Genomic DNA, 18,694 nt, shown 5'->3' on the forward strand with positions numbered 1-18,694 from the left:
TGGCGACAGAAGGCGCTGCTTTCGCCTCCTTCGGCAGCAGTCTTCGGCTGTAATAGCAGAAGCAACGCCGGTGGGGTTCACTGGGGCTATTCCTTTCCGATTTCTTTTGTCGCCACCGTTGCTACGGATCGGCTGAGTTCTGCTCTCTGAGGCTGTGCATCCGTCTATGCTCGGTTGCTTAGTATGTGTCCGTTTTTGCAGCCGCGTCAGAACGAGTGACCGAATTAGCGCCCGTATGACTGGTTGTGTGCGCCCGCTTTTCTAGTTGTAGATCTACGTACGTAGGTACCTGTATGCCTTAGCAAGTGAACGGACGCTGTTGCGCTTGCCTCTTGCCAGTTGTTGGCTGCTGGTGTCGTTGACAGTTGACTTGGGTTTAGCCACTGGGTCGATGCATCGATAGATGCCTGAGCAGTCTTGACGGACCGCCAGTTAGATGAGAACGAAGAAGACAACTGAGAAGGTTACCGCGTACAGCCTTTGCTCCTCGCTGCTGCAGCTTCTGGGTTGCCCCAATGTCGCCATTTCAAAGCTAAGCGACCACCGGCGGTCACAGCTACGCAGGCAGCGCGAGCAGCAGCAGCGCACCGGAGGAATAGAACTTAGAGGAAGAAGGTAGGGAAGTAGGCATCGATACGCCGCTTACATACGAAGCGGAGACCCATAGGCACACAGCGCGCTTACAGATAGAAGTGATTGAACGGCGACAACGGCAACGACAGGCAACAGAAAGGAACAACGGATCGGTTCGGGGCAGCTTCTGGCTGAGAAGCAGCAGAAGAAGAAACCGAGCAGGTCGCCATCACTACCAGCATCGTCTCTGTCGTCGTCGTCGTCGTCGTCAGCCCCGTTCACTGGTTCTTGCTCGGGTCGGCGGCCGCGACTGGTCGGGTCCCTATCTGACTAGTCCTGCTCATCGACTGGATATCGTTGCCTGGCCAACGCCTGCTGCCTGTTTGTTTGCCTGTTTAGCTCTAGCCAGCCTCGGCTAAAGCAGCCTTAGAAGAGTATTAGCAGCATCACAATCATCAGCAGCGACAGCACCGTGTGTCGGTAAAGGTAGAAAATGAAGAAAAAGAAGATGTAGTCGTAGCATTGGTAGTAGCAGTAGTATTCGTAGTAGCAACAGCAGCAGCAGTAGTACATCGGCAACACAAACGCGCTCAACTCTCCCTCAATATCAGCAGCAGCCAGAAACAGCCAGCATTGGCCGCAGGCGTCGGACGACAACATCAGCAGCAGCAGCTACCGCCATCGCCGACAACAACCCGAGAACCCAGCTATCACCAATCGCAGCACCAATATCAGCATCTAAGGCAGTAGCAACTAAGACGCAAGCGAGAGGAAAGCGGTCGCCCGTTGCCTGGCTGCGAAGCACCAAGCAACGCCACCGGCAGAAGTAAGCCCCACCGTCAGCAGCACCAGCATCAGAACGACATTAGCGGCAGCAGCAGTGGTTCGCAGACAAGGAGACGCTATAGCACCAAGCAGAATCGTCAGCGACTCCGCCACGGAGCAACACCAGCATCTACCGCTACGATTATCCACCGCTATCCACCAGTGCGTCCATCGACCGGCGAGATCTCGCCGTGCCACAGCAACCCCAAACGGACGCTCGAATCAAGAAACGAAAACGTCCAGCAGCGACGCTCAAGCAAAACAATCTAACGAATCGCTACTGCGACTACCCAATAACGTGCAGCAGCGCGATGTGGGGACAGCGCTGATGCTGGCTTAATTATAGGAGAAAGATACACATATGCACACATACATTGTTAGTTATACTCAGTGTACTTGTGCGGTGCTCACCACTGGAACTATCAGACCGTTTTACAAGTGCTTAACACGTACAACGTAAGCTGTGAGGAGGTAGTTAAGCTCAGGACGCATCAGAAGCACCGATTCGGGCTTACAGTTGTGAGTTTATGTTGCGTGAGTGCGTGCGTGCGTGTGTGTGTGTGTGTATGTGTGTGTATGTATGTGTGCAAATTGTAAGGTGTGTGTACCTGTCATATGAGTCGCGTCCTTGAGTTTGCCGTAACAGCAGCCGGAAACCGGTGGACACAAGTGTTATAGAAGCGAGGAGCGCTTGAACGCGGGTGGCGCGAATAATTAGGGGCAGCCGGTGGTTTTTCTGACTTTGGTGTATTGAACCGTATCATACCCTCGGCCAACACCTGTTGCTGTTTCATAATTCTCTAGCAGCCTTTGTTCAAGCAGGTGCATTACTATCAACGTGTCCTTAGGATCTCCTGTAGTCCACCGTTATCGACGCGACGATTTAACGATTGAAGATTATTTTATATGTGCTTGTGTCTAGGCGTGTGTCGATTGTGACAGCTAATCATGACCGCCCTTCCAAATATGTTGTTTTAAGGCCCACATCGAGTCTGAAGTAGCAGGTGTGCGTTTTTTTTGCTTTTTCGCCCATCGTGAAGACCGTTAAGATTTCACAAGTGTGGCGGTATCACCCACAATAAAGAAACTACTACGGTGGAATTAATGGTTTGGCTGCTGTGCCCAACGAAAGTAGTGGATTCGGTAGCAGGGGCCGGGTCGTGCGCCTATGCTGTGAGGTGATATGCGCAGCTCGAATGTGGGAGAATGCTGTCCTCGGACAACTCCCTCATACACCTCTACGAGAATATACACCTGGACGACACGAGCTTCAACGATGAGCTCAACGAAATCTACTTCTCCCGGTACAGGAATCCACCCATTAGTTCCTTTCCAGCCATTCCGACGACGACGTCAACAAGCAGCGACGTTGTGCGGATGTCTGCAAAGGACGAATGCAGTGTTGCCGAAGAAGAAGAATCCCTTTATCTTGGTTATTCGTTTTCGCAAATCTGTGAGTGTGATCTGTGTTTTTATGTGTGTGTGTGTGTGTGTGCATATGCCTTAAGATGTAATCGTTCTGCAATTCAAAAATATAGAAATGTTGCGTTATAAAACACTATGAACGCAGGAGATGTTTTAACACTTTTCTTTTACAATAGCTATTTTTAATAGTCCAAGATAATTTGTAGATAACGCTTGTTGTACGAGACTACGCAGTATATCAACTTGTGTTGTTAAGTTAACGTGCGCAGGACAGACAGTTCGTGATGTCGGTTTTTAAACATCACCAGCACTTAGTTCATGTGGCCTTCTACGGCAACAAAGCTAACTCGATCAGGATAGGGTACCGTTAACTGTTGACACCGCTGGTGAACCACTCGAGTCACCAGACGGGTCGTCTTGACTCTGTCCATGTTGTTGTGGTTTTTGATCAAATAACGGTGTCAGCCGGCGTCTGCACCCGTAGCCGTAGTCGTCCCGTTGTGAATCGTGGGAAAATGAAGTGAAACGTGTCCACCGGCGCTGAATCGCCCGCGACGATTGTCGCTGCTTTGTCGTGTTGGCCTATTGTTCCCCCCGCCTAACACAGATGAATTAGACAGCGGTTTTACGTAGCCAGACAACATTAACGCGGAAGCTCTAAGCGTAAGTGCGATAATATGGCAGCTCAGAAACAACATTGTTCCTCACTATACGTCACAATCTCTACGATGTATTTCTATTCTAGATAAACACACAACATGTCGTTGAGTTGGTTGACCCGCACCAGCGATTGTGGGTGTTTGGCGCCTCGCAGCTGCTGTTCCAACTTTTGTACTATCATGTGAATAATACAATGCTTTTGAACGGTGTCCCTGAAGCGACCTCCGCCACTTCAGCTCGTGTCCCACACCATCATCATCATTAGCGACTAGACAGAGTGACTTTACAATACTGTCGTTGATCCGCGAGTAGGCTTCATTTCTATACAAAGTCGTTCTCAGAATTTTTTCCATGGCGTATTTTACTTTGTCGTTACTATTTCGTGCACTAAGCTACTGCCATTTTTACTATATCTGGCTGTGAGCGACACAGTGATGATTTTTAGATGTTCATACTCTGACCATGATACCGTTGTCTGTTTGTGGCACAAACAGAGCGCCGATCACCTTGTCCATTCGTTGTCAACTGATCGCGACGACAGCAGCATGGTCGCGGAGATAGACGCGAAGGCAAGGCGCGATGACTGTGCGTTTCCCTGTCAGCCTATTGATCTCGACGTTTGCCGATGTCTCCAAATATCTAAATATTCGGCAAGCGGACCAGGGGAACGGGACAAAGCGAACAAACGGACTGTTCTTCGCTGAAACGACGACGGTGACGCTTCTGTTTTCTTGGACGGCCTTCTGAAGCTGGTCCTGAATTTCCTAGACGAATTTAGCCTCCTAGCTTAACTCACGGGCAACAGCAGCATGGTCTTAGCTGGTCACCGTGGGCGTCACGTTACAAGTGGCGGTAGCGGCCTCTCGGGGGTATTTTACGTTGAGGTCGTGAAAAGGTGGAAGAACTCACCGATCACTATGTAAAATGGCAGTTTCAAGTCTGTGCAGAACGGCGAACAGTTGGCGTGGGGTACCGAACGATATACCGCTGCTGATAGCCCCGGTACAAGTGACTGCGCAGTTAACAACACAAGCTGTATTTTTTTTACTTTATTGTTATTTTTTTGACTTTAATGGATTTTACTAGACAATGAGAGGGATGAGATGACATGTACATTACACCTATTTGCATAGCTGTCGTTTCAAGGATCAATGTATAAAAATGGTGAGTGCTACTTTGCTTGTCTAGTAAAATAACATCGACTTTAAAATTTGCTGTTAAGTTCTATCAAATTTCCGCATTTTTCTAGATGCACACGAACCATAAATTCAGTGCGCTCTGAGTCACTGCATTTTTTCCAAATTTTAAAGTTAGCCTAATTAAAAAAAAAATAGGCCGGATGAGTCAGCTAAGTATTTTTTTGCATTTCATCGAACTTCTGGTGAACCGTCAAGAAGAAAAATAGCTGTTGACCTACCTGACTGGGCCGAAAATAGTTATAACGCATCGTTTTTTTCTAGTAGTAATAACAACCTTTCCTGTAAAGAGGACTGCCTCGTCTTAGCTGAATGATTTTACTGGCTTTTAATTTTTTTTTTTATCTTTTGTTCTTTAAACTTTCACTGGCCCATATAACCCTATCTTATTTTGTATTCGTTAAGAAAGTACAAGTGTTGGACCATTATTTAGGTTCGATGCACATGCACATTAGCTAAGAGGGCCTTGCTTCGAGAAGAAGAATAACAGCGAAAATTATTTAAAAAAAATTGCGTGTTCACCTGTTATTTGGTGTCTTGCACGAAATCCGTTGCAGGAACTATGTCAGCCATCTGTTTCGTTCCTTAGTTCGTCCGTTTCTCTCGCCTCTGGCGCCGAGGCTACCACAAAAGCAAGTGCATCGTCGTTTGCTCTAATACATTATAATAGTACTACGGTTTCATCGTCCCTGAAGCATCGGCGCGCCACGGCATGTGCGAACCATCTGTCCCGCTACATTAGCCTAATCTAGCGCTATTCCTACGGCTGCTGCTGTTGTTTTTCGTCGCTGCCGTCGCATTAGCGACAGGTAATGGTCGCAACATTTACAAGTGGCTATGCGTTTGTTGTAGCTCTCACTTGTCGATGACAAAATAAAGAGCAGGCTCCCAGACGCCCCATCTCTGATTGCTTCTCAAGGACTATGGAAACGTCGCGACTCCAATCTCGACCCTGTGGTGATGCTAGTGCCTATATTGCTGGTGAGAGTTACGATAATGACAGCTCTGATGATCCAGATCCATTAGGCGTTATTTGGCGCTGCTTTCCCTTTTCTCTCTGTATCTGTCATGCCCGCTGTATCCTGTTTATGATGCTAAACTGTTGCTGACCTTACGCTCGATTGCCTCTTGTTATATTCATAGTAGTGTTTTGTTATCGTAGTAGCAATATACATATTGGACTTTTGCAAGATCATTACCTTAAAGGAACGCTAGTTTCTTTCAGTTCTACGTGCTACGTGCTCAGTGGTTTTTAGTGGTTACTCTTACAAGTAGGCCTTATATTTGCGATCTAATGATTGAAGTTTCGTAAAATTCATGCTTTAGTCACAGCCTTACTTTTAAATACTATTTTATGGATCAGACAGAAATGATTAGACTAAATTGGCGGCAGACAGGGCAGGAGCAGTCATGATTTATAAGCGTTATTACGTGGCGGTTATAAGGGGTCGTAATATCTTAGGCAGTTCCATGTTGTCATGGTGATCCAAAGCGGGAGCGGTAACTGTAGTCTGCGTATACCTACTACCATCGTCAAGTGCAGACTGGTTAAAGAGACGCGCATGTGCCCGATACGAAGCCACGAAGATTTATTTCTGTTTCCACTTGGAGCCATTAATGTGTTATTGTTGTTGTGAAGTTATCTGCAGAACTACCCCCAATCCATCTTACTTGTTGCCTGTGGTATGCTCTTCTGCCGCCGCACGGCGGACGTCATAGCCAATGGTCGGCTGTGACGTCCGCCGGCAATGATACTGCTGGTAGCTAAAAGAGAACTTCAATGCTTCAAACTGAAGGCTGACGTACACTGGCACCACCCTCATGACTATTGTTTAACACTGTCTTGAACTGAATCTTGAAGCCTCTATAGTCAGCTACTCCGTGAGGGTCCCTTGCGCGATATGCTAAGGTGCCGTTGTTACCGGCGATTGCCGGTGGTGGCGTGTTGGTTTCTATCGAGGTTCTGGCAGGCGTTCGGGCAGCTTTCGCGCAACAATTTCGTTTTCTTAACGCGGCCGTTGCTGGTAAGAACAAGAGATAGTGATTAAGGACTACTGGCCGCGTCGAGTCGCGCTAGTACCTTCATTTACTGGCCTTAGCTCAGTCTCAATCGTAATCGCCGGATGTGGACGCACGTGCATGGCGTGCTCCCGGGCTCAGAGCCATTCTCGTCTCTTACCGTAAACTACAGCAACTCCGGCGATTTTAACTTCTCCGGCTCCGTCTGTTTTAGCTTCTTCCGTCGGCAAACGCGTCGAGGTAGATCCAGTTCGTAGCCTTAGCTAGCTAAGTAGATGGCGGAGCGCTCGATGCTTCTTAGCTAGCTAGTCTTAGCGAGGAACTCTAAGTCCAGTTGGGCTTTAGCCACAGAGCGTCATGCAGCTTCTGCTTGGTTAAAAGCAGAATTACGGCTCTTAAGCAGCATAAGCACTAGAAATGGCAAAAAAACACGTTTATCGCTTGCCATTTTTTTTTTATATAAACGTCATGTAAATGTTTCCTTGTCTCGTCTACAAAACGTACGTATCGTAATGAAGTCATGTCTTTGGCTACCACTACACTACAAATCAGTGTTCTGTGATTGTTGTGATTAACTCCCAAACATTTGGTGACTACGTATGTTTGCAGTGCAAAACAGTGACAATCTATTCAAGCGAACACCGTCTGTCATCCTAGTCACCTCGCATTGGCCTCTATAACAGCTTGTCTCGCCTAAGTTTTTGTCATCATTAAACCGGCAGTTCATTCAACATTCTTTTTACTGAGATAACGCAGGCTGGCTGGCTAGTTGGATCTAAATCGGACAAAGATCCTTCGATCGTAATTGTTGGCTCTAGAGGTCCGTTGTATTTGGCCTTGGAAGACGACGCATCGAAATAAACGAACAGTCCCTCATACAAAAGACTTTGTCGTGGCGTGTAGAGACTGGAAGGATTTAGGGAGAGGGGGACCGTACAGTTGGGCAGGGCCGAGAGTGGCTGTATTAGCCGCTGCAGCGCGTAACGCACGAACGGGGCCCTACGAGGGCTAACCAAGGCCGGCGAACAATATGCAGGCGAGCCGATGGCGCGCGGAAGCTGATGTGGCCAGCTCCAGCGGCAACAGTTCATTTGAAGCCTGGCCAGCCAGGAGGTATAGTGCTCCTCCAGGAGGTTTCTCTCTCGACCAATCGTCATCGACGGTGTTTTGTGTCACTTGTATACCGACGACGCGTGCACTGCACGTTAGTCGTGACCTGGATAGAGAATGTTATGAGTCGGCACCAAACCAATGTGCTTTGACTGTCACACACGAACCATACACGGATATGTGCTCCCTTGAACTGTTACAGATGAGTGCTCCCCATACGGGAACTCAGCGAAGGCATTCTCTTATCCCGAGTGCGTCTAGTTCATCTTTTGCTACGATAAGAAAACTCTATAGGGAGTGTACGTATTGACCCGTATTAAATTAACGTGCTTCAAGTATTAGTATGTGCATCTATGGGTTTTTTGGGTGTGATTCATGCACTAACACTGATGATTATTGATGAACGCGAATACATAAGGTTCTTTGCCTTACGAAGCAGGGAAACATTGGAAACAACTGAATAAAGCTTTTGTTACGCGCCTGTCTAGTTATATTAATCAGCAAGATTAGCGTTATCTGTTGCTTAGTAAAGCTATTTTTAAACCAAATAATAAGCTCTATCGATTGCCAGTCATTACCACTGCACGTTTTGCGATCGAGGTCCTCATCCAAAAAAACTGACTCTAAAAGGCGTTTAGAGGGTTGTCTATGATTAATCTTTTTCGAAAAACCATTTCCTCTGCCGCGTGTCAAATAGAGTTTCCGTCTCTTTTATTGCTTCGTCTATTATTTTAACCTATCAATAGTTATTCTTCTATTTACTAATATGGCACGTTCTTTTGCATAGCTGGCAGGTAATACGAAAGGTTACATTGTAACCTTTCCTCAACAGCATTTTTCATTTAGCACCACTCATTATAACGAACGCTCGAAACGTCGAGTCCGTTAACTAGTTCAGGTACTCTTTGATCTATTGTATTATATCGGTCCTGCGTGAAATTATGTCAGGCACAATAATTTCTGCTTTTCTCGCTGATCGATGCAGGCTTTAGAGATGAGTTAACAGTAGCTTTCAACGTTCGTTCAGTGCTGCGTGGTAATTTTGTTTTGATTAAATATGCACCGTTATAGCTAAATCGTGTGTTCTCGCCCGTCAGTCTAGAACCATCCGTAGCATTGTACTGTTAATAGTTGTTCTTTAATTTAACAACAGAATGAATCACTTCAATGAAAATCCGAAGCTCAGAAAGCTAATAACATATACAGAAGACAAATCTCAATGCTGCTGTAATATTGCCTAGCGAACGCTATAGTTCACGACCAACGGAATCCGTTGGTAGAAAAACCCTGTGTAGTCTCGTTTTTGGCTCTCCTGAAAACTAACCCCGATCGTACACATGTGTACTTTTCTGTTGTGCCAGCGTCTTCTGCTCATATTCTTCGGCACCGGGCTCGCCCGATATTACTCTGCCTTCTTCGTGCTACCTATTTGGACCCACTGGGGTCGTCCAAAGCAAAGATCCTCCTTCTTCGGGAAAGGCCTATAGCAACTGGAGTTGGATTATTCTGTTCGACCATACGGCTTTAGCTGTTGTTAACCATTCGCTCAACTCTTCTTCCGAGAACTGTGGTAGCTTCCCAGTCTTCAGCTACCTCTTTTCATAGCAGAAGAAGCAGAAATTGTGGCTACAGCTTCGGAAGCAATAGCAGCCGTTGAAGAAAGGGTCGGCAAAACCCGATTTGGGATACATGCACTTCTGTTCAAAACGTACGATGGTTTCTTCGATTATTACGCCTGCTGCTAATACGGCCACTTCTGCTGCCGGTTCTGCTTGGGCTTCTGTCGAGCTGTGATGTTTCATCGCTCTATTTGTTCGCCCTATCGCCATATTACGTCTGAAGTGATAACAGGGAACAAACTAGTGAATCATTTAAGGTACAAATCGGTACCAGAACCATCGGTATAGTTTGGCCCCTAACGTTGTGGTCTGTTTCAATGATGGCTGTTAGATGATGGCTACGCTCAGTCGAAACGTATTGAACCAGAAAGGATTCTGTTGCCGGCAACGGAAATGCCGCTTCGAATGTCAGTGCAGTTGTGTAAAATAAGTTCCTCGTAACTGTAGTCGGAGCTCAATTCATCAAAGTAGATTGTTTCTATAACTTAATTCGGCTAACTGGCTGAGCATGGACTGAGAGTAGATGATGTCGTGTGGTGATTAGTCTGTGTGGTGACATTCCTCTCACAAAGAAGATGCTCTGGTCTCCATGTAAAAACCGTCAGAGCGGATGCGGGTCTCCATCCTGTTCCAGTATTATCTTAGTTCCAGCGAAAGACATTACGAACATATAGAACATTGAATAAAAATTGTAAAAAGCGTATTTAATAGAAAGTTTATCTTTCGCTATAGGCAAGACATACCTTGAAAAGGATATCTTCGCCAGCTGTTGTTTTTAGTGATTTACGATACGGGTCTCATACTGCTGTTGTTGCTATAATCGTCTACTTTACACGCACTTCTTTGTTTTCCATGGACATTTCATAATTTGCCGCCAACATGTACGATATTTGCGCCATTGGTTCGTAGTAAAATTGAACGTTCGCATTAAGACGACGGCACACAGGGTGAGCATAGCTCCGGGTAGCTGCAGCAAAACGCTGGACGTGTCATGAAGACTTTTTGGAAATTTACTCTTCTCTCTCTCTCTCTCTCCCTTCTCTCTCTCTCTCTCTCGGTTCTGCCGTTGTGTGTACATCGACGCCGCAACGAATCAGAACAATTTTTCTTTCGTTTATGTAGCAACGGCGATCTCTCTACATAACTTGCTCGCTTCGAGAGGATGAGCTGACAAATGGCAATCGCTTTGTCGTTCTGTTGCGACGTCTTGTGGAGCATCTTTTGGGCCAGAATTTGTTGTCTATTTGGCCAACAAGGTAGCTCTGGATGTAGAGCAGTTCTGGGAATGAACCGTAGACCGATAATTTCCATACTGATCACGTATAGAAACACTGCAGTAATTACTACTGGATTATACGACTTTGGCCAAAGAAAGCTCAAAGCTTTCAATGAACTAGACAAAGTCACCATCCAATATTATTTCTAATATAATAGTAAAGATAGTGAGTCTGATAAAGTTTGCTCACTAGCAATTACATCGAGATTATTATCCGTTTGGACGGCCAGGGTTTGTCAACTCTCGCTAAATATAACAGTGTTCAAAGCAGACCTACTATATATTACAATAGCCGCATGCTCATGCGCGTAACGGATCTGTGCGAGGATGCCATTAATAATTATTTCTAGTACAGAAGAAAGCAGTGCGTAACCAGCAATGATTTTTACTTTGTTGGCAGTTTTGCCGGCAACGACCCACGCTGACCGCTTGCTCTGACATCGAGGATCGATGGGCGTACATTTATTTGTGTTAGTAGTGATAACACAAGATGTACCATAATTATGCATACAGTCGCACAAAAAAACAAATGACCGTTGAAGGTTCCCACTCGGCTTCAAACATGCTGCATTCGAAAGAAAGCGTTTGCCATCATAACGATAAAGCGTTTTGACATCGAAGCAAATCTGTAGATAAGACTTCTTCAGATTTAAAGAGTGCGTCGAAGAACGAGCGTTAGTATAACGCCAGTATGATTAAGAATCCACATCTGGGCCGGGTAAAGTTGTTAGTGGTAGATTGCTGGCCTTGACGGCTATCTACATCTAAGCGGACCCCAGTTTTAGGCTAACGTTTAATTCCAATCGATATCTGAATCTGAAACACTTTGTTCATCTGTCATATTATAGTAAGCTTGATTTTGTTAGACAAGAGCATATGAACGCATAAAGAAGCTACTTGTTCGAGAGACTCAGCGCGTCATAAGGAGATATAGTGCTGATTGCTCTGTATTTAGTGTTGATGCTAAAATTAGCATAGTCTGGCCTAGTAAAGGTATCGCCGAGTGATGGTTATTTCATATCGCTCCTGCTTTTGTGCCACTATACCCATACATCACCGCAACTTAAAGAAAAACCTAATGAGGACACTCGGTCGAAATAAAGAACATTTTTCTTCTCTATATTAACTAGTATTTATTATTCTTTAATTACAGATGCATCCTCACAAAATGAGGCGGCGCACTATCAGCAACGACTCAAATCGATCTCATCGGAACTTGTTACCCTGCGGAAAAGAGTGTCGGTGGCATTGCCCGAAGACAATTCACCACCGCCGCCGTTCCCGCTCAACAGCAATAACAATAACCCACTCCATACCAACAAGAACCTTTACAACGAAAGTAACAACCATAGAATCAATCACATCGGTAATCATGGCTCGGCAGCCCCTTCAGCAACATGTACCTATGAGAACATTGGTGAGTGACTTTTACCTACTTAATACACAGATGCGAAGGAGATAAGCAACGGGAAAAAATGCGAGGGATTCTCAAATACGCGCAATTCTTGGTGGAAATGAAACGAAACGAGATATATACATAATATATATATTAAAGCGGTCTTTTTAACTTGAAACTTTCTGTAGTGTACCGGCAATGCGTATTAAAGCCATTAACGTCATCACTCAAACCACTGGCTCCTGTTGCCGGAGATCCGCCATCACCTCCGCGAACGCATAAGGAAGTGCACGACCTCATTCACACCAACGGACCTCTAACTGAAGACTCGGTCCTTCGAACATTACATGAGAGATTCCACGATGGCATATATTTTGTGAGTGCCACATGCAATCGCTAACTTTTCATATAATAGATTAACCAACAATATTATTGTTGGTTTATCTATTATAGTCATTATAGAATTGTTACGATGTCGGCCATTTGGATTCAATGGTTGGTGAACAAAGCTTGCATCTCCGTACGAAATTGCTTATATAGTAACAATAATGTGTTGCTTTACTATTTCATGCGATGATCGTTTACTCAGACGAGCATCGGCCCCGTTCTACTTGCCGTCAATCCATATCATGAACCAAAAAACGATCTTACCCTGACCTCCGTCGGAGGGACCAACTGTCCAGAACTGCTCAAGGTCGTTAAGAGGGCAGTACGACAGCAACGTGAGACCGGATGCTCGCAAACAATTTTTCTCAGGTACATAGTGACACAAAACTTTAACCGAAAGTGGAACAATTTCAAATAGTCTTATAGGTGTTTTCTGTTCAATCGATGAATATGATCATGTCGTCGGTATATTGGTAACATTGTTTTGATTTGTTTCTTTTTTTGTTTTTGTTTTATCATATGTTACTAATTGTGGCAGTGGTGAGAGTGGCAGTGGCAAGACGTTTGCTTCAATGGTTCTTTTGCGTCAGTTATTCAACGTCGCGGGTGGAGGCCCCGAAACCGATTCATTTAAGCATCTCGCGGCGGCCTTCACCGTGCTGCGCTCTTTGGGAACAGCGAAGACCACATCGAACAGTCAATCTAGCCGAATCGTAAGTGATCCATTTTATAAAAGAGCCTTAGTTATTTGTGTTTATAAAAGGGAACATTACTTTCTATAGGTATATAGGGACTAATGTGGAGTCAGGAGGACCGTACACGAAAAAAGCCTCATGCATTCCTTAAATACACCTCCACTAAAGTACTAAGTTTACGGCAGATGCATTCAAAAGCTTATTAATCATTTGGGTAGGTTTAAGATTGAATCGGTCTACTACTGAGGGAGCCACTGACTAATTCCGTCCTGCGTTTCAGGGCTACTTTATTGAAGTTCAGGCGACAGATGGCGTATTATACCGAACAAAGATCCGCGGTTTTATGCTCGACCAGAGCCGCGTGGTTCGTCAGTCCCTCAATGAAAAGAACTATCACATCTTCTATCAGCTGCTTGCAGGCTTGTCACCCGAAGACAAGGGTTAGTATAACACTGATACTTTGTAGTGTCGGTGTTCAAAGGGATCTATTTGTAAAGATTCCTCTGAACGTTTTTCGTTGAGCAATCGAGAAAAAAGGAAACGGCCTATGTGTCTGTCACGGGTTGTGCGAAATTCAAGGCAGACCTGTGTGACGTACGGAACCAGCAAAATGAATGTATAATTATCAAGTATCGCTATTAAGTATTATCAAGGAATATGAGAAATTAGCACATCCTGAGCAACTTAATTAACTACCGTTTGATAATTACAGAGAAATTACACCTTAAAAACCATTCGGTGACAACACTGAACTACTTGAATCGAGCGGACACCCAGTGCGACACTCAGCTCGATGCTGAGCGTTTCCGAAACTGGCGGTCCAGCCTGGCGTTGCTTGGCTTTCAGCCAATGGATGTCCTCAGGGTCCTAGCAGCTGTGCTTCTTCTTGGCAATATCCAATTCGTCGACAAACACGACAGTGTGGATCAGGTGGATGTCGAAGATGGTAACATCATTAAGTCAGTTGCATTGTTATTGGGCACTTCATCCCCCGCACTTCATTCCGCACTTACGAGACGGACCACGATACTTCGGGGGAAAGCAACCCTAACTGCCTGCGACCTAGCAACGGCTGTGAGTAATCGAGATGCCCTCGCGAAGGCTCTTTACTGCCGAACGGTAGAAATGGTTCTTCGAAAAGCGAACAGCCTGAAAGGTGCCGGTTCGACGTCTGGTACCCTCAGCTCAGATAGCAACGAGTCGGTGCATCAGCAGCATTTGGACGTCAGTAACGTTCAACATGGCTCACTCCACCAGAGTTCGACACTCAATTCGACTGGCTCCAAAAGTCACAAGTCGATGAGCGTTCTGAATTCAGCTGTGAAGCAAGCAAACGACGGCTTCATCGGGATCTTTGATATGTTTGGGTTTGAGAACAACTCAACGGAGAATCGACTAGAACAGCTATGTATCAATTTGTGCGCTGAAACAATGCAAAATTTCTACAACCTTCACGTTTTTAAAAGTTCACTGGATGCTTGCACGGAAGAAGGCGTAAACTGTGACTTCGATATGGAGTATGCTAATAACATGCCTTGCATCGATCTCATTTCGCATTTGGTAAGTGGCCGATAGCCTTAATGAAGGTAGAGGAATTGGTTAATTATACTAACAGACTGACTTGAAGTAGAACCTAGTCGTTGTTGCTTTAAGATACAATACTTTAGTCTCTTTGCGGAGCTGCGTAAATTTTTCCAACTCTTGAAAAGCTTCACACTGCCCAAAATAGTTTACATTATTATAACATCGTCACCATGACTGTCTACCCCATGTTTTATCATATTTACACTCTTCAATTGTTCATGCTGCAATATGCAAAATGATTTAGTTTTTCTTCTTTTTCTACTGGCGAACTCACAGCGAACGGGCATAATGAGTATGTGCAACGTCGAATGCTCAGTTCATGGAAGCCCAGACAGCTTCGTTGAAAACCTTACGGCAAGACACAAAAACAATCCGATCTTCTTCCGGCCATCGACGCCACACGAAGCCATGTCTACGACGAAGTTTGTTGTTCGTCATTACGTCGGAAATGTAACGTACGACGCTGCCGAGTTTTTGGATTGCAATCGGGACGAGATCGTTGACGATTTGCTCTGTCTTTTCCACAAAAACTCGTGTACGTTCCCATTTGTCTCAAATCTATTCGGTGCCGAGATGAAGATTCTCTATTCCCATAACAATATGGCTAGTGGAGCTAAGTTTCGAATTTGCTCACCTTCACCGTCGGCGTGGACAAACTTTGATGAAAATCGTGCTGAGCCGATCTCGACCATAACACAAGATTTCCTCACGAGGGTTGACAAGCTTTGGAGAAAACTGATTTCAGCGAAACCGCATTTCATTCGTTGTATTAAGAGCAACGACCACGGACAGCCTAGACAGACGGAACGAACATGCGTCATGAAACAGTTACGAGTTCTACAGGTTCTTGAGACCGTTAATCTTATGGCATGTGGCTATGCACATCGTATGCGATTCCGGGAGTTCAACAATCGTTACTATCTACTAGCGCCATTCAAATTACTAAAGCGGAAAGAGGAAACGATCTTTCTCGATAGCCAAGAAATTCTAGAGCATTTTACCGCGGCACTCCAAAACGTAAAGCTCTCGAACGCCGTAGTAAGTTGGACTCGAGGCAAAAAGCACATCTTCCTTAGTGAGCATGCCCGCCAGCTGTTAGAAAGATTCCGGGATCAACGACGTTATTCGGCTGCTCTCCTGATACAAACAGCTTATCGGTCATATGTTCATGACAAAAAGGAGCGTAAAAGACATCAGCAGCACCAACAACAGACGATCATGCAAAATCGAACGAAACCAATACCAAAGGCTCGCGGATCGACGGAGTGCTCCAAGTCGATGGTAAACGGAGGTTGTACGTCGGCGTTTGATGCTGTCAGTGGCCACCATAGCTGGACGGGCTCACTACGACGTCAACCAAATCCCAATACAACAGCGCGATTCGGAGCTGTAAGCCAAGCATCCCGTTATCTTAACACATCTCAGACGACCATCTCGCGCAGCCTGAATCAATCCATTGCAGGTTGCCACCCCTCAAACCTGAGCGTGACTGGACGAAATAACGTGAATTTGGATATGTCTATGCGAAGCTGTTTCACTCAGTTACCATCCCATCAGCCGCAGCAACTCATCACGTCAGCACGAACTGCCACTTTGACTAAGACGGGCACAGTATCGAAGTTGAGTGGTGGACGACCTCGACCACAGCCAATAGCTGGAACCCCTCCTCCAGAAACAGGCGACCAGCGTTGCGATCCACGTGTCGTTCTGCAAACATGCGCAATGTATGGTCTTGACAGTGACTGTCCGCCTCCTATACCGCCGAGTCGCTCGTACACGGTGACCGGCAACGCAAAGTTAAGCTATCCTCAAGAACGAGTCATGCGAATCGATTATCCCGATAATCCGAACGATGGGCACAGATCGGGCGCAAAAATTCTCAAAGGCGACACAGTTATGGTTCTGGGCTCATCTACGCACAAGGGCCATTTACGAGTGGAATGCCGTGGCCACGTATTCCATGTACCCCACCAACTGCTTGAGCTACGACCGAAGATTCCTCAGGTTCAGCCGGTTAATATTCGCTCAAGGCACCATCATCAACCATCCGGACCCAACAGCCTCATTAATGCGACCCTTGTCTCGAATTGACGACGTACGATGCGCGCTATAGCCTTGATATATATGTATCGCTTTCTAGCATGTGTGTTGTATTAGTAACAGCAACGATTCGTAGAGCAATTGTTATGGACAGTAGACAAAGGATGAATTACTACAAAGAGTTAGTTAAGGGTTGTGCGTTAGATAAGCAATGTCTGCTGTTGATTGAACAGAATACGATCACGAAACGTGTTGGTGACTAAGACAGCGTGTCGAGTTTTAACGAATGATTTAGTGGAACTCAGATTTTGTAGACCAATCCCTTAGCGCGTGCATGACTGTTGCAGGGGCCATCTGTCATATCGTCAATTTTCAATTGAGGCACCGTCCAATCAAGCAACAAAACGTGTTCGTTACCGATAAAGCAAATGTAAATATGTGTACACTTTGTAAATATGGTTACCTATAAAGAATCCTCTTTAACGAGAGGGATTATATCATAAAAATTTGAAAAAAAAAACACGATTGCTTAGTGCTGGTGCAATACGGAGTATTTGTGAATATGCCAATTTTCAAAAACAAAATAGTTCGACAATAAAAATACGTCTGTATTCTCTTTAATTTTGTTCTCTTTAAGTGATATTATTTGGTGTGATTTCATTTAATCAAAAAAAATATTATACAGTTAGGGTAATTTGCGAAATAACGTTCACGTTTAAATGTTATATTTGAAATGGTTCAATATAGACAGAAGTAAGAAAACACTTGAAATTAGATACCTTGCTGCCCTTTATAAAGTATCCTCGATAATCTTGAAAGAATCACTGCGGACCTAACGGTTAGGTCGTTCATGTGGAAACGCCTGTCGATGAATGCTCAGCGGGGCAACGCGGCCGCCGCCGTAGGCGCGACGTTCGTGTACAATGACTATCCTCTGCTCTAAGTGAGGGCGAAAGGTGCTGATTATATGACAAATAGAAACCACACATGTGCGGTTCAATGGTCCAGTAAGACTGGCATTGGCTCACAATCGAGTACATCCTTACACTACGTCCTCCATTTTCTCATATCAAGCAACTCAAGAAATTCTTTACCGGAGTCATTCCGGTAGCGCAATTCTTCCCCGATGACAACCACTGGCCATTGTAAATACGCCGTTGGGTGCCGGGACACTATTTTCGTACCAGAGAAAAGTCGTTCTACTTCCTGTTAACTTTTAAGTTCCGAACCGGTAGATTCGTTGAGGGAATTCGTTGATTTCAGACCTAAATGAGCTCATTAAATATTTCAGCTTATTGACCGTCGTACACGTTTGTCCAAGATATAAGTACTACCAACGAAAACCAATTGCCAGGTTTATTCGTGTGTGGCATCATAGACTGTATTGGATGTGACCATCGTTTCTAAACGTCATTTTTTCCAAAGCAAACAAACCATCTTTAAGGACTCTTAGATATGTTTGCCAAAGTGACCTCAATTTTGCGCAACCACAGTCTTTATAGTTTCAGTTTTCACTATAGTGATTTACCCCGTAGATGTGCTTCATTGTTTACAAAAACAGATCCTTAAACATTGTAATATTTTTAATAGAATCAAAAATTACGCTGACAGCTCCGGCCAGATCGCTGGTTTCCATATTGAAAGCTTTCAAATAGCGATGCTTTAATAAAGAATAGCTCCCCAAAACGAAGAGCAAGTGGTCCCCAGGTGAAGCTTGGAACTTAGCTTTATCTTTGAAGCTTATTAGCTACTGATCATAAAGGCGACTTTTATGATCAGCTAAGCGTTCGATAAGGTAAACCGTCTCTCTTCTTACATTTCGCTGTATTTTTGCTTTCTATCCTCTCGTACCCCAAGTAGATTTTCATCTTGTGGACATATTGCACTGC

The 18,694-nt window shown here is 45.0% G+C and overlaps 1 protein-coding gene and 1 long non-coding RNA gene across 7 annotated transcripts in view; one reads left to right on the forward strand and one right to left on the reverse strand.

Moving 5' to 3' along the window:
- dachs (unconventional myosin-IXb-like dachs) overlaps nucleotides 1-17,421 on the forward strand; it is a 33,859-nt gene extending 16,438 nt beyond the window's left edge. The window contains exons 1-8 of one of the 3 annotated variants that reach the window (XM_086970277.1): nucleotides 1,392-2,851; nucleotides 11,857-12,120; nucleotides 12,288-12,475; nucleotides 12,689-12,855; nucleotides 13,025-13,199; nucleotides 13,462-13,621; nucleotides 13,894-14,741; nucleotides 15,042-17,421. In XM_086970277.1, the coding sequence (XP_086826403.1) occupies nucleotides 2,605-2,851; nucleotides 11,857-12,120; nucleotides 12,288-12,475; nucleotides 12,689-12,855; nucleotides 13,025-13,199; nucleotides 13,462-13,621; nucleotides 13,894-14,741; nucleotides 15,042-16,856 (3,864 nt within the window). In that variant the 5' untranslated portion in view covers nucleotides 1,392-2,604 and the 3' untranslated portion in view covers nucleotides 16,857-17,421. Of the gene's footprint in view, nucleotides 1-1,391; nucleotides 2,852-7,710; nucleotides 8,108-11,856; nucleotides 12,121-12,287; nucleotides 12,476-12,688; nucleotides 12,856-13,024; nucleotides 13,200-13,461; nucleotides 13,622-13,893; nucleotides 14,742-15,041 lie in introns of those variants that run through there. The other 2 variants (XM_022841300.2, XM_086970278.1) reach the window with 2 other exon arrangements.
- The window catches only part of LOC147752871 (uncharacterized), a 77,849-nt gene extending 59,161 nt beyond the window's left edge, over nucleotides 1-18,688 (reverse strand). For 2 of the 4 annotated variants that reach the window (XR_015312888.1, XR_015312884.1), the window contains exon 1: nucleotides 17,585-18,688. This is a non-coding gene — a long non-coding RNA (uncharacterized LOC147752871). Of the gene's footprint in view, nucleotides 1-4,900; nucleotides 4,962-5,201; nucleotides 7,603-17,584 lie in introns of those variants that run through there. The other 2 variants (XR_015312885.1, XR_015312886.1) reach the window with 2 other exon arrangements.
- Between the last annotated feature and the right edge of the window lie 6 nt (nucleotides 18,689-18,694).

Source organism: Varroa jacobsoni, unplaced genomic scaffold (genome assembly GCF_002532875.2).
Source record: "Varroa jacobsoni isolate VJ856 unplaced genomic scaffold, vjacob_1.0 scaffold_922, whole genome shotgun sequence".
NCBI classification, from domain to species: Eukaryota; Metazoa; Arthropoda; class Arachnida; order Mesostigmata; family Varroidae; genus Varroa; species Varroa jacobsoni.